The sequence below is a fragment of the Schistocerca nitens genome, chromosome 6 (genome assembly GCF_023898315.1).
Source record: "Schistocerca nitens isolate TAMUIC-IGC-003100 chromosome 6, iqSchNite1.1, whole genome shotgun sequence".
Classification (NCBI taxonomy): domain Eukaryota; kingdom Metazoa; phylum Arthropoda; class Insecta; order Orthoptera; family Acrididae; genus Schistocerca; species Schistocerca nitens.
Genome location: NC_064619.1, coordinates 496640383 through 496662155, shown reverse-complemented (window position 1 = coordinate 496662155; position 21773 = coordinate 496640383). Strand labels below are relative to the sequence as shown.

The following is a 21773-nucleotide window of genomic DNA, read 5'->3' as shown; positions in this document are numbered from 1 at the left end:
AAACCTTTCCTACTTTTGGGAGATTTTAACGCCCATAACTCCTTGTGGGGTGGCACTGTGCTTACTAACTGAGGCAGAGATATCGAAACTTTACTGTCTCAGTTCAACCTCTGCCTCTTAAATACTGGGGCCGCCACACATTTCAGTGTGGCACATGGTAGTTACTTGGCCATTGATTTATCAATCTGCAGTCCAGGACTTCTCCCATCTATCCACTGGAGAGCACATGACAACCTGTGTGGTAGTCACCACTTCCCCATCTTCCTGTCACTGCCCTGGCGTCAGGCTCACAGACGCCTGCTCAGATGGGCTTTAAACCAGGCAGACTGGGAAAGTTTCACCTCTGCTGTCGCCATTGAATTTCCCCCGTATGATAACATCGATGTGATGGTTGAGCAAGTGACTACAACAATAGTTTATGTGGCAGAAAACACGATCCCTCGCTCTTCAGGGTGCCCGAGGCGTAAGGCAGTCCCTTGGTGGTTGCCTGAAACCGCTGAAGCAATTAAGCAGTGTCGGTGAGCTCTACAGCGGTATAAGCAACACACTTCCCTGGAGCACCTCATAGCCTTTAAACGGCTCCATGCCCGTGTTCACCAACTTATCAAATGACAGAAGCAGGAGTGTTAGGAGAGATATATCTCGACCATTTGGTGCCGTACATCACCTTCCCAAGTCTGGACAAAGCTCAAACGTGTTTTCGGGTACCAGACCCCAACAGGTGTTCCCAGTCTTAACACAAATGGCATGTTGTCTACCGATGCAAACGTAATTGCCGAGCACTTTGCTGAGCACTATCCTCGAGCCTCTGCATCAGAGAATTACCCCCCAGAGTTTCACACCCTCAAATGGCGGCTGGAAGGGAAAGTCCTCTCATTCACTACACTCCGCAGTGAACCCATTTACAGAGAAGGAGCTCCTCAGCGCTCTTGCACATTGCCCCGACACAGCTCCTAGACCAGATCGGATCCACAGTCAGATGATTAAACATCTCTCATCTGATTATAAGCGACATCTCCTCATCATCTTCAACCGGAACTGGTGCGATGGCATCTTTCCAACGCAGTGGTGGGAGAGGACCATCATTCTGGTGCTCAAATCTGGTAAAAACCCGCTTGATGTGGATAGCTATCGGCCCATCAACCTCACCAATGTTCTTTGTAAGCTGCTGGAACACGTGGTGTATCGCGCTTGGGTTGGGTCCTGGAGTCCTGTGGCCTACTGGCTCCATGTGAGGGCGGCTTCTGCCAGGGTCACTCTACCACTGATAATCTTGTGTCCCTCAAGTCTGCCATTCGTACAGTCTTTTCCAGATGCCAACAACTGGTTGCCATCTTTTTTGTCTTACGTAAAGCATACAACACCTCCTGGCGTCATCATATCCTTGCCACATTGTACGTGGGGTCTCTGGTGCCCACTGCTGATTTTTATCTAAAACTTCCTGTCGCTCCATACTTTCCATGTCCAAGTTGGTGCCTCTCATAGTTCCCCCAGGAGAATGGGGTCCCTGCGGGGCTCTGTATTGAGTGTCTCTCTATTTTTAGTGGCCATTAATGGTCTAACAGCAGCTGTAGGGCTGTCCGTATCACCTTCTCTGTATGCAGACGACTTATGCGTTTCGTACTGCTCCACCAGTACTGGTGTTGCTGAGCGGCGCCTGCAGGGAGCCATCCACAAGGCACAGTCATGGGCTCTAACCCACGGTTTCCAGTTTTTGACCGCAAAGTCGTGTGTTATGCACTTTTTTCAGTGTTGTACCATTCGTCCAGAACCAGAACTTTACATTAATGACGATCCACTCACTGTAGTGGAGACATATTGATTCTTAGAACTGGTTTTTGATGCATGGTTGACTTGGCTTCCTCACCTTCGTCAGCTTAAGTGAAAGTACTGGCAGCACCTCAATGCCTTCCGCTGCCTGAGCAACATCAACAGGGGTGCAGATCGCTCTACACTGCTGCAGCTCTACAGAGCCCTTGTTCGATCCTGCCTTGACTATGGGAGTCTGGTTCGTGGTTCTGTTGTGCCCTCAGCATTGTGTTTACTCAACCCAGTGCACCACTATGATGTTCACCTAGCGATAGGAGCTTTTAGGACGAGTCTGGTGACCAGCGTCATTGTGGAGGCCAGAGTCCCTTCATTGCAGGTTAGGCGTGCACAACTGCTGGCCAGTTACATTGCACACATTTATAGTTCTCCTGTGCATCCAAATCACCGTCTCTTTTTCCCACCCATGGCAGTTCATCTCCCACATCGGTGGCCCAGGACAGGGCTTCCAATTGCAGTTCATGTCTGATCCCTTCTTTCCAAACTGGAGTCCTTGCCTTTACCACCTATATTTGAGGTCTGTTCATGTACATGTCCATGGAGTACACCTAGGCCGCGGCTTCGCCTGGACCTTTCACATGGCCCTAAGGACTCAGTTAACCCCGTGGCTCTCCACTTCCAGTTCTTCTTGATTCTTGAAATGTACTGAGGCCACAAAGTGGTTTACACTGACAGCTTGATGGCTGTTGGTCACGTCAGTTTCACGTATGTCCTTGGAGGACATATTAAACAGCATTCCTTGCCCAATGCCTGCAGTGTTTTCACTGCTGAACTGGTGGCTGTATCTCGTGCTCTTGAGCACATTCGTTTGTGCCCTGGGGAGTTGTTTCTTCTGCATACTGACTCCTTGAGCAGCCTACAAGCTATCGACCAGTGCTACCCTCGTCATCCTTTGGTAGCGACCATCCAGGAGTCCATCTGTGCCCTGGAACAGTCCGGTCATTCAGTGGTGTACGTCCGGACCCCAGGTCACATCGGAATCCCAGACAACGAACTTGCCGACAGGCTGGCCAAACAGGCTACGCAGAAACTGCTTATGGAGATGGACTTCTCTGCAACTGACCTGCGTTCAATACTATGCCGTAAGGTTTTGCGGCTTTGGGAGACGAAATGGCATAACCTCAGCATGCACAACAAACTGTGTGCCATTAAGGAGACTACGAATGTGTGGCAGTCCTCCATGCGGGCCTCTCACAGGAATTCTGTGGTTCTCTTCCAGCTCCACATTGTCCACACTTGGGTGACACATGGCTACCTCCTGCGCCAGGATGACCCACCTCAGTGTCAGTGCGGCACCTAGCTGACAGTGGGCCATATCTTGGTGAGCTGCTTTTCTTTGGCTGCCCTGCGACGGGCTCTTCGATTACCGTACTCTTTGCTATTAATTTTAGCTGACAATGCCACATCGGCTAATTTAGTTTTAAATTTTATTCTTGATAGTGGGTTTTATCATTCTATATAAGTTTTAGCGCATGTCATTTGTCCCTTTGTATTGTCCACTCTAATGCTTTTAGGGTGGATTTTTTTATGTGTCGCAGAGTTGCTGGCTTTTCCTTTTTATTCTCGTGGTCGGCCAGCCACCATCATCTGCTCTCTTGTTTTTACCCCTTGTACCTGTCTCTTGCTTCTCTCTGTGGGTTTCTGTTCCTGTTTTGTCCATAGTAGTGTTAGTTGTCCTTCTGTCGTTCTTCTGGTTCTTCCTTTCTCCTGTTATTGTGCTGTATGTCTCCTTTCTTCTCTTCTTTCCCTTGTGTAATTATTTTACTGGGAACAAGGGACCGATGACCTCGCAGTTTGGTCCCTTCCCTCCATCTTTTAAACCAACCAACCAACGTAAGTACCCAGCAGACAAAATCATACAGAGCATTCAGGTTGCCCTCCTCCAACTACAATGATTGGGAAAGGAGATGCCTTTCTTCTGAATACCAGGGCACATGGTATTGCAGGGAATGGAAGAGCAAATCTAGTAGCCAAGGAGGCATGTCATGACCCTCAGTTCTTTCAGTGTGCCATCCCTCTGAATTCTATGATCTCATTATTGAGGTACAATGTCATGTTTCGATAGGAAGACAAGTGGCTGGATGTGACTGACAAAAAGCTCATGTAGTAAAGCCCACAATTCGGCCATAGCATACTTGCTTCCAGCTACACAGAAGGGATGAGGTTCTCCTTACTCATCTTCACATAGGCCACAGCCCTATAACACATGGCTTCTTACCTGCTATGTGAGGACCCTCCACTGTGTGGTGCTTGTTGTGTACAGATAACTGTATGCCACATTTTAGTGAACAGTGTTTTATTTTCTGACCAGCGCGCCACAGCGTATTTACCAAAGGATCTGCCCTCAATTTTAAATAATGTTCAGACGAATTTCGTTTGAGTTTTGAAGTTTTGTGAATTTTCCATCGTTTTTAACAAGATTTTAGTGAGATGTTTGTAATATGTCAACAGAGTGACTGGCTCACCCAAGTCTTTTCTAAGTGGTTGGCCAGTCACATTTTGCTGTGCTTCTCTTTTAGATCTTCTATGTTTGGTTTTCTCTGTGTTTTAAATTCAAGCATAGCTACTTTCCCTCTTTCTAATTTGTTTTAGTGCATGTGATATAGAGTGAGTGTGTGGTCATTTCACGTGCAGGAGTGAGCAATAATTGTAGAGTTTATCTCCACATTCATTCATTTTGATAAGTGTAAAGGTGCTGATGACCTCGCTGTTGAGTGCCCATAAGATCCAAACACACACACACACACACACACACACACACACACACACACACACACACACACACACAAAATAATGTATTGTATTCCGATGTTACTATATAAACTGATGATAGTGTGATTTTTATTCATTCTTCATTACTAGATGGGGATTCTGTTAGTAAAAGAGTGAATGGACTTTCAGACCATGATGCACAAATTTTAACACTCAAAGGCTTTTGCACTCAAATAAATGTCACATATAGTTACAAACTATGTACGAAAGCTAATCCAGTGGCAACAGACTTTTTTTTATACCTTGTTAAGGAACAAGAGTGGCAGGATGTTTATAGTGGCAATAACATAGATGAAAAATATAATGCTTTCCTTAACACATTTCCCAAACTCTTTTAGAGTTGCTTTCCATTAGAACATTCTAAATGGGGTACTAGCAGCAAAATGCAGCCTGGGTGGCTGACTAGTGGGATAAGGATATCATGTAGAACAAAGCGGGAATTATATTAAAATGTTTGAAGTAGTCACAGTCAAAGTGACAGTAGCTCATTACAAACAGTGTTTCAAACAGGTGCTTAAAATGTTATTAGGAAGGCAAAGAGTATGTGGTACACAAATAGAATAGCTACTTCACAGGATAAAATTAAAACCATATGGTCAGTTGAGAAGGAAGTGTCTGGTCAGCAGCACAAGGTCGACGATATAAAGTCAGTTTGTAGTAAAAATGTTTCTGTTACTGATAAGTCAGATATATGTACAGTACTTAACAGTCATTTTCTGAGCATTGCTGGTGAATTAAATAAAACTTAGTTTATACGGGGAATCATATAACTCTCTTGGAAAATGCCTTTCTGAGATTGATGTCTAAAATAGTCCTCAGTGAATATAATAGAGGTAAACATTTCACGTGGGAAAAATATATCTAAAAACAAAGATGATGTGACGTACCAAACGAAAGTGCTGGCAGGTCGATAGACACACAAACATACACACAAAATTCAAGCTTTCGCAACCAACGGTTGCTTCATCAGGAAAGAGGGAAGGAGAGGGAAAGATGAAAGGATGTGGGTTTTAAGGGAGAGGGTAAGGAGTCATTCCAATCCCGGGAGCGGAAAGACTTACCTTAAGGGGAAAAAAGGACAGGTATACGAGGTGCATTCAAGTTCTAAGGCCTCCAATTTTTTTTCTAAGTAACTACTCACCCGAAATCGATGAAACTGGCGTTACTTCCGACGTATTCGCCCTGCAGACGTACACATTTTTCACAACGCTGACGCCATGATTCCATGGCAGCGGCGAAGGCTTCTTTAGGAGTCTGTTTTGACCACTGGAAAATTGCTGAGGCAATAGCAGCACGGCTGGTGAATGTGCGGCCACGGAGAGTGTCTTTCATTGTTGGAAAAAGCCAAAAGTCACTAGGAGCCAGGTCAGGTGAGTAGGGAGCATGAGGAATCACTTCAAAGTTGTTATCACATAGAAACTGTTGCATAACGTTAGCTCGATGTGCGGGTGCGTTGTCTTGGTGAAACAACACATGTACAGCCCTTCCCGGACGTGTTTGTTGCAGTGCAGGAAGGAATTTGTTCTTCAAAACATTTTCGTAGGATGCACCTGTTACCGTAGTGCCCTTTGGAATGCAATGGGTAAGGATTACGCCCTCGCTGTTCCAGAACATGGACACCATCATTTTTTCAGCACTGGCCGTTACCTGAAATTTTTTTGGTGGCGGTGAATCTGTGTGCTTCATTTGAGCTGACTGGCGCTTTGTTTCTGGATTGAAAAATGGCATCTGCGTCTCATCCATTGTCACAACCGACAAAAAGAAAGTCCCATTCATGCTGTCGTTGCTCGTCAACATTGCTTGGCAACATGCCACACAGGCAGCCATGTGGTCGTCCATCAGCATTCGTGGCACCCACCTGGATGACACTTTTCGCATTTTCAGGTCGTCATGCAGGACTGTGTGCACAGAACCCACAGAAATGCCAACTCTGGAGGCGATCTGTTCAACAGTCATTCAGCGATCCCCCAAAACAATTCTCTCCACTTTCTCGATCATGTCGTCAGACCGGCTTGTGCGAGCCCAAAGTTGTTTCGGTTTGTTGTCACACGATGTTCTGCCTTCATTAAAGTGTCGCACCCATGAACGCACTATCAACACATCCATAACTCCATCACCACATGTCTCCTTCAACTGTCGATGAATTTCTATTGGTTTCACACCATGCAAATTCAGAAAATGAATGATTGCACGCTGTTCAAGTAAGGAAAACGTCGCCATTTTAAGTATTTAAAACAGTTCTCATTCTTGCCGCTGGCAGTAAAATTCCATCTGCCGTACGGTGCTGCCATCTCTGGGACGTATTGACAATGAATGCGGCCTAATTTTAAAACAATGCGCATGTTTCTATCTCTTTCCAGTCCGGAGAAAAAAATCGGAGGCCTTAGAACTTGAATGCACCTCGTACACTCGCACACAAACACATATTTATGTGTGTGTGTGTGTGTGTGTGTGCGAGTGAGTGTATACCTGTCCTTTTTTCCCCTTAAGGTAAGTCTTTCTGCTCCCGGGGTTGGAATGACTCCTTACCCTCTCCCTTAAAACCCACATCCTTGCGTCTTTCCCTCTCCTTCCCTCTTTCCTGATGAAGCATCCGTTGGTTGCGAAAGCTAGAATTTTGTGTGTATGTTTGTGTATGTTTGTGTGTCTATCGGCCTGCCAGCACTTTGTTTTTATATATAGTCCTCAGTGATATTGACAAGGGGAAGATTGAGTCAATAATTAAATCACTGAAGACTAAGGACTCTCGTGGATATAATAAGGTGCCTAGCAGAATATTAAAGCACTGTGCTGCACGTGTTAGCCCTGTACTTAGCCATATTTGTAGTTTTTCTTTTAAGAATGGTTAGTTTCCTGAACGATTAAAGGACTCAGTAATACAGCTGATTTATAAAAAGGGAGAAAGGGATAATGTAGACAATTTTAGACCTATTTCTATGCCATCAATGTTTGCTAAAGTTATTGAAAAGGCTGTATATGTAAGGATAATTGATACTTTTATATCACATAATTTGGTATCAAATGTACAGTTTGGCTTTAGAAGTTGTTTGATAACTGAAAATGCTATATTCTCATTTCCCTGTGAGGTACTGCATGGATTAAATAAAAGGTTTTGATTGCTAGGCATATTTTTTGATTTAGCTAAGGCGTTTAATTTTGTTGATCACAAAATATTGCTCCAGAAGTTGGACCATTTGGAATACGGGGAGTAGCTTGCAATTGGTTCACCTCTTGCTTTAAAAACAGACAGCAAAAAGTCATTATTCACAGTGTTGAAAATGGCTGTGATGTGGGGTCTGAGTGGGGTACGGACAAATAGGGGGTGCCCAGGGATCAGTGTTGGGGCCATTCCTTATTTGTATCAATGACATGCTCGGTGATTCTAAAATATTTCTGTTCGCTGATGACACTAGCTTGGTAGTAAAGGGTGTTGTGTCCAACATTGGCTCTGTTTCAAATAGTGCAGTTCATGACATAAGTTCATGGCTTGTAGAAAATATTGTTGACTGTGTTTACTTAAACTTATGTTTGACTTTTTTGGGTTCAGGAACATTGTATTTTATCTGTTATTACTTTTATGTTGTAATTTCATGTAGTGACACATTCCATGACCTTAGAGATTTGCTCCTCAATTTGATCCTGTGTATCTAGCCGTGTAAATGAATAAATAAATAAAAAAGTATAATGGGAGTATCGTGTAACAGAAGTATTGGGCAGTGGTCTCTTGTACATTCTCTACTCCTTCTTTTAAAAAGTTGATGAAGTATATTTCTTTTCGTATGACTTTTTACTATATAACTAAGAAATAGAAAGTGATTATTTAAATAACAAGGCTTACTTATTGTTTTAATAGGATATAACTACCATAATTCATTGTGCACCAACTAAAAAAAGATTTTGCTGCTGATTTCTTCCTATACTTTATCTGTCCTTTCTTTTCTTATACTTTATCAGTCAAGAATTAATATCAAAGTTAGTCATTTAAATTACAGGCTGCAGATAGTTCTCAGTGGCTGCTAGTTCGACGATTTTATCTTATTGATAAAATAAGTGGCATTGGTATAAATGTACGAGAGAAGTCCCAGCTGTTCAGTGAGGTACCATCAGTGATAAGATATGTGAAGTTCTGTAAATTAAGGTATGTTGTTCATAATAAAATCGTAATATGGCATTCAACTGAAACCTACATATTCACCTTATTGACTTAATTACATTTTTCCACCCATTCACGTTTTAATGCAGAAGTCCTTCTCATGTTGTTGTAATGGAAAGCTTATGTCCATTGTTTTATCAACATTTTTAGTTATCATCATACTGTGTGATTTTTCTTCTTTCAATGTTGAGTGTGATACTTTCAATAATTAGTCTAAAATTACGTATCTAGGGGATTTGAACTTAGTGGTGGAAACTTCATAATATAACTATTTCAACAATTAATGAGTCTATTAAAGAAACAAACAATTTAAAATCATAAGGGTTTAATACAGATTTTTTTCTCTCTGTGAGCATGTGGAGAGAGTTGGAGATTGCATTGATAACAGTGAAAGAAGAAAACCAATTTTCCTGTTACTCAAGGTAGTCCATTTGCTGAAGAGAAATGCTGTGGTGACAGCATACTATGGACACACGTTCCTGCATTTGTTATATTCAGTTCCTTTATGGGGAAATGCTCAAACTTGATTTAACACTTCAGAAATAACACTGAGCTGTGTTACTATACTACCTTAGTGGAGTTACATGAAGTTCTGTGTAAAATCTTAATCACGATTGGTGTTCTCCCTGTGTGTGTGTGTGTGTGTGTGTGTGTGTGTGTGTGTGTGTGGGTGGGTGGGTGTGGGTGTTTTTAAACACTCCCAATTCATTGAATACTGTTCATCTTGAATAGCAGTCTAATGAATGAGTTACACTGACTGTGTCCTAAGAATAAGGGGCTGATTGGCTAATTCTGCTGTAGGAATTGTTTTGTATCAATGCTTCATCTGTTGAATAATGCATTAACCCACTCAATAAGATTCTATTGTAACAATAATCATTATGGTGTTCAGCTCTAATTAAGTCCTATATTCTTGATTTTAGACAAATGTGAGACAGTTACTCCCTTTGCCTTACAATTTCATGGGTTATGCTCATCACAGGTCACTCTTTGATATCTTCAGATGCTATAACATTAATTAGCACAAACACACGACAGCCCTCTCTCCAACTGTAGGCAGCTGACATGGTTGATACGAAATGCATAATCATGGTACAGCATTAGATACTTAATAAAACACTTCAAAATTTACTCTTTTGTCATGATCGGTAAATTGCTGAGGGTCCACCCATGGTGTTGGGGACACTCTTAGTCAACACTATGTATTATGGGCAACCTGTCCTGCTTCCTTAGAGCTCTTTTAGCATCTCCCCTGCACACTGCCTGCACTCCACTTACTAACAATGCTGTATCTCTCTGGCACTCAGGGTGCCCAACTATTGATATCGAGCCAACCTCGAACTGTGTGAGGCAAAACTATCTTTATCTTTATGTAAAGGGCCATGGCCCCCTTAAGTGTGAAGCTATTATGTTAGTGAAAGATAGTTATACTTAGTTTCTCAATAAGCACACATGTGATCAAACAATGTAAAGAAAAGGGAACCACTGTATAAAGTAATGAAATTCAAATTGATTCTGAGTGCTCCTTGTTGTTCAGTAAATTAAGTGAAAGACAGTAATCTCTTCAAAAATAATCTTAAAGGATACTTTATGGAAAACTATGTACAAAGTATGAGTTCTAGCAACACATGAGGTGACTTCAAAACATAAGTTACACTTTATTACGGCAGGCCAAGTAACAGTTATTGAACATTGCAGTACACCTCAAAGAGAAACATGTACATGACACTACTTTTCGACAGTCACCCTGTGTCTGTGGACAGTGATCAGAATGTTCTACCAGTTGTCCAATTCCATGACAATAGAAATCCACTCCTTAGTCATGGAACCATTCAAGAACCATTGTGTGAACATCCTCATTGCTGGAAAATGTCTCCCCCCCTCCCCAATTTTCTTTAACCTTGCTGAAAAGAACAAAATTATATGTTGCAAATTCTGGACTCTGTGGTGGATTCTTCCAGACCTCCCATCAAAATTGTTGAGGCAGAGCTTGTGTAGTGCACACCATGTGGGGTGTTGCATTATCGTACAGGAGAATGACACCTTTGCTTAATTTTCCATACCTCTCAGTCTTTATGTTTTGCCCATAAGAATCATGCTGTCTCACCTGCCTCAGCTTTGGAGTTTGTTTCCAGTTGCCAACACATTTAAATTTCTCCCTGTGATGCACCTGTTACCCATACCACAGTCAAATTTTGTCTGCAGGTAACCTAGAACGGGAACTCTCTTTTCACACTGCATCCGTCTTGTTGTGCAATGGTCTTAGGGTGGGATAATGTGTGTAATTTACTTTTTAATGTCTGTACATAATTAAATTTAAGACAACATATGCAAACCTTAATGTATAACCAGCAATAGCATCAGTAATATTTTCCATTGTTTGACCATATAATCATTGCCATAATAATAATAATAATAATAATCCCTAAGGAATTCTTCCAATCCATAGGTGGCATACAGCAAACCAGTGCTTAACAGTGTTGGTTAAAAACAGTCTTGGTTGCAATTTTAGTTTTTTATGATGCATTTCACCTTATTTAGGCATCTTCAGGTAATCTACACTGAAAACAGAGAACAAAAGGTAATGATTTTACTATTTTATATTTCTTGTTTTTACTGAGTTTAACGAAGGCGATGTTGGCCTGATATATTTGACGATGCCCTTTGGCTACACTGACTAAAGGATTCTTCTAAGAAATACCAAATTAAGGTATTTGCTCTTTCAATAGTTGATCTGTTTATACATTCTTATAGGTTATCAAAGTGTGCACAACACGATCACGATTCTTAGATAGATGTATTTGTTCTCTGTTTTCGATGTAGATAACCTGAAGATGCCTAAATAAGGCGAAATGCGTCATTGAAAAATAAAAAACTAAAACTGCAACCAAGACTGTTTTTAACCAACAATCCCTAAGGGTCAACCCATAGCGTTGGGGACACTTTCAGTCAATAGTACGTATTATTGGCAGCCTTCCGCCATTACACCCTGTCTTTTAGCTACTCCCCCGCACGTTGCCTACACTCTGTCTACATATACAATGATTAATATACTAAAAATTGTATTCAGGGCATAACTATTATGAAGTACAATGTTTTCATGTATGAAACTGTGTGGTGCTCTCCACATCCTATGCTGAAAAAGTCATGAAAAGCCCATGGTGTGGGCGGGCGGGGGAGTGCATGTGCATGAGCACGAACGCGCGCGCGTGCGTGCGTCCACACACACACACACACACACACACACACACACACACACACACACACACACACACACACACATATACTAGTAAAATAGTAACAAAAGAAAAAAAAAGCTCTCTCTCTCTCTCTCTCTCTCTCTCTCTCTCTCTCACACACACACACACACACACACACACACACATACTAGTAAAATAGTAACAAAAGAAAAAAAAAAGCTCTCAGTCTTGTGTCTATGAATGGAGCTGATGCTGAAGCACTAGTGTGACTAGTGTGTTTATGTTACAAGCAGCACTCTCTGTGCTTCTGTGTGGGATCATGAGAGTTTGGGCATAAAAAAGTACAATAGGAATCACTGGGTGAGATGACTCATGCAAGTAAGAGAACTCATTTTACAGTATGGCCATCTAATAGAGATATTGTATGTAATCATTTCACACCAACACAGCCGGCTGGAGCTAGACCTCATTTATTGTGTAAGATTTTCTTGGTTAACACTTCAGTAGCTTTATTTTCCTCTCATGAATCCTCCAAAAGTAGTAAGTGTTTTGCAAAGATAATGCATGCAGCTGCCAGGAAAACTATTTTGCACTCATGAAAGAAGACACAGTTAAATTTAAACACACACATTTCTATTTGAGATGAAAGTCATCATATTATTTACTCCAAATCTGCTTTGGGGATGCAACCAGGTTACTGTCGGTGCACATTTTGGACAGCAAATTGTAAAAAAAATAGTGGAACTCTCTTAAAATGTCATTCGGACAGTAAAGAGTCATAAGGGGGGGGTCATATGATAAAATATCACTATTCGCCACCTGAAAAGGCTCATTGGTGTATGCTGGAAAGTATAAAAGCTGTAAGAGGAGTCTGAAATGAAACTCTTCTGAGTAAGACATTTACAGTTTGCACAAGTTATTGAAATTCGCAGAGAGAAATTATACTAATGTCTATTTCATAGTTGCAGAGAGTACGGAAAATAACTTTTTTAAAAGAAATATATGGACCATGATGATGAGAATTAAGGCAAATTAAAAGAAACATTTACTTTCATCCTACCCTCTGTGTTACCGAGTTGGTTGAACATATAAAAGCTGTGTTTTTTCATCTTAATACAGAGTCTTATACTTTAAAACATGTATAGTGTTGCAACTGTACAGAAATCCTCAGTTCACTTGTATGTAAGTTTCTCAATCGTATTGTAATCATTGGTGGCGACTTTAATTATCCAACAATCAATTGGGGAAATTACCATTTTGTTAGTGGTGTGCATGATAAGACATCCTGGGAAGCATTACTAAATGCTTTTTCTGTGAGCTACCTAGAACAGATAGTTCAGAACCCCACTCATGGTGGAAATATATTAGATCTAATGGCAACAAATGGAACTGACCTTGTTAAGGATGTCTCCATTGACACTGGTATCAGTGACCACGATGTAGTTGTGGCAGCTATGATTACCAAAGTACAAAGGATGACTAAAACAGGCAGGAAGGTATACATATTCAGTAAACAAGATAAAAAATCATTAGGGTCATATCTCAGTGAGCACAGGTAAAGAGCATGTAGAGGAACACTGGCTTAATGTGAAAAGTATAGTTGATCATGCTCTGGATAGATATGTACTTAGTAGAATAGTTCGCAATGGGAGGGAACCTCCATGGCATAAAGTCACTGCAAAGAAACTCCCAAAGAAATGGATGTTACTGCATAATAGGTGTAAAACAAAGCATAGGGCTATAGATAGATGCTGAATGAAACATGTTTGGTTCTCAAGAGAGCAATGTATGAAACCTTCAATAATCACCGTAGCACAATATTGTCAAGTGATCTTTCACAGAAGGTGAAGAAAATGTGGTTATTTGTAAAAGTTGTTAGTGGCAGTGTAGTTAATGTTCAGCCCCTAGTGAATGAGACAGGATCTGAAATTGAGGGTAGCAAAGCAATAGCTGAAGTGTTTAACTCCATTTTCAAATGTTCCTGTACAAAGGAAAACCCAGGAGAATTTCCCTAAATTGATCCTTCTGCCACTTAAAAGATGTATGAAAAAGTATTAGTGTCAGTGGTATTGAGAAACAGCTGAAAGTGTTAAAACTTAAAAAAGCTCCAAGTACAGGTGGATTTCCTGTCAGATTCTATACTGAATTTGTGGCTGAGTTAGCCCCTCTTCTAACTAAAATCTATCATAGATCCCTTGAACAAAAAAACTGTTCTAAGTTCTTGCAAAAGGGCACGCAAAAGGGCACAGGCACATCTGTCTACAAGAAGTGCAGTAGAAGTAGTCCACAAAACTGTCATAAAATATCCTTGACAGCGATTTGTTGTAGAATCATAGAACATATGCTGAACTCACACATAATGAGCTATCTTGAAAAGAATGACCACCTACATGCCGACCAGCATGGATTGATCATGTGAATCGCAACTCACACTTTTCTATCCTGACATACGGGAAACTTTGGATCAAGGCAATCAGATAGATGCAGTATTTCTTGATTTCTGAGAAGCGTTTGACACAGTACCAGACCTACCCTTATTGTCAAAAGTTTGATCATGTGGGGTATCAAGAGAAATTTGTGACTGGATTGAGGACTTCTTGGTAGGGAGGATGCAGCATGTTATCTTGGATGGAGAGTCATTGTCAGGTGTAGAAATAAGTTTAGATGTGCCCCAGGGAAGTGTGTTGGGACCCTTGCTGTTCATGTTGTATATTAGTGACCTTGTTGGGCAATATTAGTAGTAACTTCAGACTTTTTGCAGATGATAAAGTTATCTGTAATGAAGTACTGTCTGAAAGAAACTGAATAAATATTCACAATGTAGTAAAAGAGAGATTGCTACTTACCGTAAAGGAGACATGTTAAGTTCCAGACAGGCACAATTAAAAGGCACCAACATAGAGCTTTTGGCCTCAGCCTTCATCAGTAAAAACACACACACACACACACACACACACACACACACACACACACACACACACCATGCACACATGTCTGCCAACTCCAGCATTTTAGGCAGGAATGCAACTATCAAGGGGATGCAAGTAGCAATTCTGTAGGGGACAGGGATGGGGAAGGGATAGTAGTGTACGAGTGGAGAGAGAGAGAGAGAGAGAGAGAGAGAGAGAGAGAGAGAGAAACAGTGTCTGGTGGAGTGTGTAGGGACTAGAATGCCAACAGGTGCAGGGACAGGAGGTTGTGGGACAAGTAGGTGGGGAAAAGAAAAGAGCAAAAAAGGAGAGGGCCAGGACAGACGGGCAGATGCGTTGGCAGAGGTCTGCAAATAAACAGGGTGGGAGGTGATAATGGGGAGGAGATGTAGGACACAGTGGGTGGAAACTGTTGGCTGGAGGATGTAGGGACAGTACGTTACCATAGGTTGAGATCCGGATCATTACGGGAGTGGAGAATATGTTGTAAGGATAACTCCCACCTGCGCAGTTCAGAAAAGCTGGTGGTGTAAGGAAGGATCCAGATGGCTCGGGTAATGAAGCAGCCATTGAAACCAACTGTGTTATGTTCAGCTGTATACTGTGCCACAGGGTTGTCTTCTTTGCCCTTGGTCCCAGTTTGGCAGTGGCCATTTATCCTGGCAGACAGCTTGTTGGTAGTCATACCAATATAAAAAGCAATTACTGCAGCAGAGCTGGTAAATGACATGGTTGCTTTCACAGGTGGCCCAGCCCCTGATGCGGTAAGAGAAACATATGACAGGACAAGAATAGGAAGTGCTGGCTGGGTGGATAGGGCAGGTTTTGCACCTGTGTTGATTGGGAGGGGTATAGGTATGGACTTGGATGTTGTGGAGATTGGATGGGTGACAGAACACCACTTGAGGAGGGATGGAAAATATCTCTGGTAGGATGTCCCTCATTTCAGAGCACAGTGACAGGTAATCAAAGCCCTGGAAAAGGAGGTGGTTCAGTTGTCCCAGTCTGGGGTGGTACTGGGTGATGAAGGGGACACTCCTTTGTGGCTGGTTCTTGTGGATAATGGAAAGTTTGGGGGTGTGAGGGGAAATGGCATGGGAGATCTATTTGTAGACTAGGTCTGGGGGATAATGCCTGTCTGTGAAGGCCTTGATGAAACCCTCAGCATATTTAGCGAGGGAGATTTGTCACTGTAGATATCCTGTCCCCGGGTGGCCAGGCTGTGTGGAAGGGACTTTCTGGAGTGAAAGAGATGGCAGCTGTCAAGATGCAGGTATTATTGGTGGTTGGTGGTTTTAATGTGGACAGAGCTGTGGATGGAGCCATCAGAGAGGAGGAGGTCAACATGTAGGAAGGTGGCATTCTGGGTTGAGGAGGACCACGTGAAGCAGACAGGAGAAAATGTGTTGAGGGTGTGAACAAATAAAGATAGGGTGTCTTGTCCGTCAGTCCAGATCATGAAGATATCATCAATGAATCTGAACCAGATTAAGGGTTTGGTATTTTAGGGGGCTAGGAAGGCCCATAAAAAGGTTGGCATAGGAGGGTGCCATGTGGGTGCCCATGGCTGTACTGCAGACTTGTTTATATACCTTCCCTTCAAATGAGTAATAATTATGGGCTAGGATAAAGTTAATAAGGTGCACGAGGAATGAGGTAATGGGTTTGGAGTCTGAAAGACATTGGGAAAGGTATTGTTCAACAGCAGCAGTAAGACCATGGCCATCAGAAATGTTGGTGTGTAGGGAGGTGACGTCAACAGTGACAAGTAGGGGTCTAGGAGGCAATGGTGGAGAGTCGATGAAGGAATGGTTGGTGTCTTTGATGTGGGAGGTTAGATTTTGGGCAATTGGTTGGAGGTGTTGGTCAGTGAGGGCCAAAATTCTTTCACTGGGGGTACCCAACTCACCCACCCAACATTTCCTATTCCAGTCCTGTTACAGGTCTATCCTACCCCATCGGAGGCTAGGCCATTTGTGAAAGCAGTCACATCATTTAACAGCTCTGCTGCAATCATTGCACAGCTTTTTATATTGGTATGATACCTACCAGCTATCCACCAGGATGAAAGACCACCACCAAACAGTGGCCAAGAGTAAAGTAGATGGCCCTGAAGCACATCATACAGCTGAACATAACACAGTTGATTTCAATGGCCGCTTCACTATCCAAGCCATCTGGATCCTTTCCTCCAACCTCAGCTTTTCTGAACAGTGCTGATGGCAGTTTTCCTTACAACATACTCTCCACTCCCATAATGATCCTGGCCTCAACCTACGGTACCATACTGTCCCCATACCCTCCACCGAATAGTTTCCACCCCTCTGTCGTACATCTCCTCCCCATTCTCATCACACAGCCTGTTTATTTGCAGCCCTCTGCCAGCACATCCACCTGTCTTTCCCACCCCTCTCCCTTTTTGCTTCTTTTTTCCCCATCTTCCTGTTTGACAACCTCCTGACATTACCCTGTTGACATTCTAGACCCTGTGCACTTCATCAGGTAGGGTTTGTCTCCCTACTTACCCTTACACTCCTATCCCTTCCCCCTCCCCTCCCCCACCCCTTCCCTCCCCCTCCCCTCCCCTTCCCTCCCCCCTTCCCCTCCCCCACCCCTCCCCCTCCCCCCTCCTCCTCCTCCTCCTCCTCCTCCTCCTCCTCCTCCTCCTTCCCCTTCCCCTTCCCCTTCTTCTTCCTCACCTCCTCCAGATTGCTGCTTGCGTTACGTTGCATTCTGGCCTGAGATGCTGGAATTGGCAATTGGGTGCATGATGTGTGCTTGCATGTATGTGTGAATGGTGTGTGTGTGCGCGCGCACGCCTCTCTCTACTGACGAAGGCTGTGGCTGAAATCTATGTACATGTCTTTTAATTGTGCCTCTCTGCAACTTAACATGTCTTCTTTACAGTAAGTAGCAATCTGTCTTTTTCCTACATTGTTAATATTTCTACCTGGAGTTTCCATTGTCTGAAGAAATATTCAGTCAGATCTTGTTTCAAAGTTGTGCAAAAATTGGCAACTTTCTTTGAAAGTTCAGAAATGTAAAATTGTACACTTCAGAAAATGAAAAAAATATAATACCTGCTGACTATAATACCAGTGAGTCACCATTGGGATTGGCCAAATCATACAAATACCTTGGTGTAACACTTTGTAGGGATATGAAATGGAATGATCCCATAGGCTTCATTGTGTGTAAAGCAGGTGGTAGACTTGGGTTTATTAGTAGAATACTGGGGACGTGCAATCAGTGTACAAAGGATGTAGCTTACAAATTACTTGTGCAACTCATTGCTCAAGTGCATGGGACCTGTACCAGATAGGATTAACGGAGGATATTGAACGTACACAGAGAAGGGCGGCACGAATGGTCACAGGTTTGTTTGACCCATGGGAGAGTGTTACAGAGATGCTGAAGTCACTGAACTGGAAGCGTCTTGAAGATAGATGTAAACTATCCCAAGGAAGTGTACTAACAAAGTTTCAAGAACAAGCATTAAATGATGATTCTGGGAATGTGCTACAGCTCCATACATATCACTCATATAGGGATTGCAAGGACCAGATTAAAATCATTACAGCACACAGAGAAGCATTCAAGCGATCCTGTGCTCCATGCATGAATGGAATGGGAAGAAACCGTAATAACTGGTACAATGGGACATACCCTGCATCATGCACTTCACAGTGATTTGCAGAGTATAGACATAGATATAGATGTATATGTAGAATTATTTGACTTTTGATTGCACCTATTAATAATGATGAGAAATACAGTGAGTGCAGAGCAGTGCCACATGAGTCTGCAGCATCATGCCAATAAGTTTGCACCATTCACTCAATCTGTCAGTCAGTTCATAGTAAAGGTTGGAAAATGTTTGCTGAAGGATAGCAATGAAAGCATTCAAAGCAGTGCAGCCTCCAACAATTTTTTCATCCACCCAATACTGATAGTATCTTCAATAAGGATGAACAATCAACAGATGCAAGGTAATATTGCTGCAGCTGTATCTGCAGTTTGGAATTTATGTGCACAATTAAATTTGTAAATGTCCTTGAACAATAATCCAGACGGCTACCTGTGAAGTAAAAGGCAGTAGTTCATATAAAAACTTATAGAACAGAATCAAAAATAAATGATAACATTGTGTCCGTAAATAACACTATATTCAGAAGCAGTAGAGAGTGTGAGTGAAAGGAAACCTGAATTAATCCTCAATTGCAATTTATCTACATACATATCCATACTGTATAAATCACTGTGGAGTGCATGGCAGAGGTTATTTCTCAATGTACCACATATTAGGGTTTTTTCTTGTGGAGTGCAGGAAGAATTATGCTCAAATGTCTTTCTGCATACTGTAAATAGTGAACTCTTTTTCCTTGCAGCCTCTACAGGAGTGATATGTAGTTTCTGTTGCTGTATTATATTCCTAGATTCCTCACTTAATACTGGTTCTTGAAATTTATAAGAAGCCTTCCAGCTGCTTTAACTGCAATGTGATCAGGCATTGCAGTGATGTTTGTAGTGACAGCACACAGTGTTCAAAGTATTTATGTTTACTCTTTGGGTTTTGTGGTCGTTAGTTATTCCTTGGCCTTTAATAATAAATGTTGTATGTTATTCGGGTATGTTGCTTTATCAGTACTACTGGTGTAGTATAACGCAAATATGCAACATTGTTGGTGACCCTGACGTGATGAGAAGCAACTGCGCTGTGTCATTTTGACCACCTGACATGTGTGAAACAGCTGTGCCAGCCACATCATGTTGCATGTCTCTTACAGGTCCCATTATATTATTCCACTGATGGACGCAGTACCTAAGATTGAGCCACTTGTAGGCACAATAATTGGTAGAGTCTGAATTAAACCCCCACTATTCTGGTACAAAACCCTATTTTATAGTTCTGACAGTCAGGAAATCGGTTTATGTTGGCACAGGCGACAGTGGGACTAAGTATAGCGACATCATTGCAGTACTGAATGGGAAAATGGCTACAGAGGTGTAAGACATTCTGGCTACACTGGCGAATGCTGATCAGTATGTAATGATCGAGAATGATCTAATCACCCACCTGTCACAATCTGACTCGAAAAGGCTTGAGAAATAGCTGCGTACAGAGGAGTCGGGAGACCGCATGCCCTCGCAGTTGCTTTGTGACCTGCAGGCTCTCATGGACAGTGCCGTAAACAATGATATACTATTTAACTCTGGTTGTCGTGCCTATCACCTGATGCACAGAAAATATTGATGTTGTGTGCTGATGATTTAGATGCACTCACTCAGATTGTGAACAGCTATTCAGGTATGTATACTACCACAAGCATCACAGCTGTAGGCTCGCAGATGGACAGCTCCTTCACATCTATACAAGCACAAATTGTCGATCTTGTGGCACAAGTCACTGCTTCGCAAATGTCACACCCTCGTCTACACAGTTCCAGCGCTCGGCGAGGGGATAAAGTTGATCAACATCAGCAGCCAAAATCTGATGGTACCATAAGAAGCTTTGTTTGGACGCACAATAATGCAACTGCCTATATGAGATGGGAAATGCAGTGGGGAATCAGTGATGATGGTGCTCCCAACAGCAGCTGTCACTTATTTGTCGAAGAGCGATACACAAAGCAGCAGTTTTTCATAGACGGGAGCAGAGGTACTGGTGTATCCAGCTACTTGTCTGCCACACTGCAACCGTGATAACTGCCACCTTTTTGTCACCAGTGGATCTTCAGTTCAAACTTACGGTTTGTTGACATTGTACCTCGATCTAGGTCTGTGGTGTAAGTCTGAGTGACAGTTCATAGTGGCAGATGTGGAACACCCCATTCTCAGGGCCAATTTCTTGTTGGTTTATAGACTTTTACCAGACCTCCGGCATCACTGGCTCCTTGACACTACTACCAGTTAAACCGGCCATGGATGATTACATTGTGTTACTAGTACTACTGTACTTTTGTATCACAGGCAAATTGCCATACGTAGAACTTCTCAAGGAGTTCCCAGAACTTAACTGACATATGCCTATGCTAACCAAGGAGGTTAAAATAAAGGGAGATGGTGCTACCTATGCTGAGTATAGGAATTGGCTGAGACCAGGGGCCACGGCAGTTTGCCATCTTAAGTTGATCAAAACGAGCTTTTCTCCATAAAAACCCTGTATGATACTTGCCGTACTTGGATACAAAATACTTTCATCGAGAAAGCCACATAATCAGAAAGTTGGCAACTTAATTCTTTGATGCAAAATTTCATTCTTTACGCATGGCCTCCGTCATGGCAGTAGTAGCTTAAACTTGCTCTCTGTACTTAAAGCCACTGAACCGACAGTCACATCTGAGTATGTACTTAGATACAACATACTTTTGTCAAAAAACCCACATAATCAGAAAGTAGGAAACTTAATCTTTTGATGTGAAATTGCAGTCTTTAAGGATGGCATACATTATGGCAGTAGTAGCTCACTGTACATGATTTTTCCAATCATTTCACTACCAAAATAAATGACATTCAGAATGTCAGCACTGAAATAGTGCTTTTTAGTCAGAAGAACCTGACAAATTTTTATGAAAAATGTTAAACTTGCTCTCTCTACTTACAGCCACTGACTTGACATGCATATCTGATTACCGGTATGTACCTGGATACAAAATACCTTTGTGGTGGAATACTCATAATCAAAACGGTAACAATTTGTTGATGCAAAATTTCATTTGTTATGCTGAAACAGCTGATCATTTTTAGTCCATTAGCTGTATCAGTTCACAGTATATGAACTTTCAAACCATATCACTACAAAAACAGAGTTTCACAATGACGGCAGTGAAATGGTGCTTTTTAGTCCAGAAACACATTGTATTAGAATTGTGTGACATAAGGTACAATTTA

General features: G+C 42.1%; 1 protein-coding gene across 1 annotated transcript in view; it reads left to right on the top strand.

The window, feature by feature from the left end:
- LOC126263663 (meckelin) overlaps window positions 1-21773 on the top strand; it is a 206375-nt gene that overhangs the window by 49125 nt on the left and 135477 nt on the right. The window contains exon 6 of the mRNA XM_049960771.1: window positions 8592-8737. Within this exon, the coding sequence (XP_049816728.1) occupies window positions 8592-8737 (146 nt within the window). The remainder of the gene's footprint in view (window positions 1-8591; window positions 8738-21773) is intronic.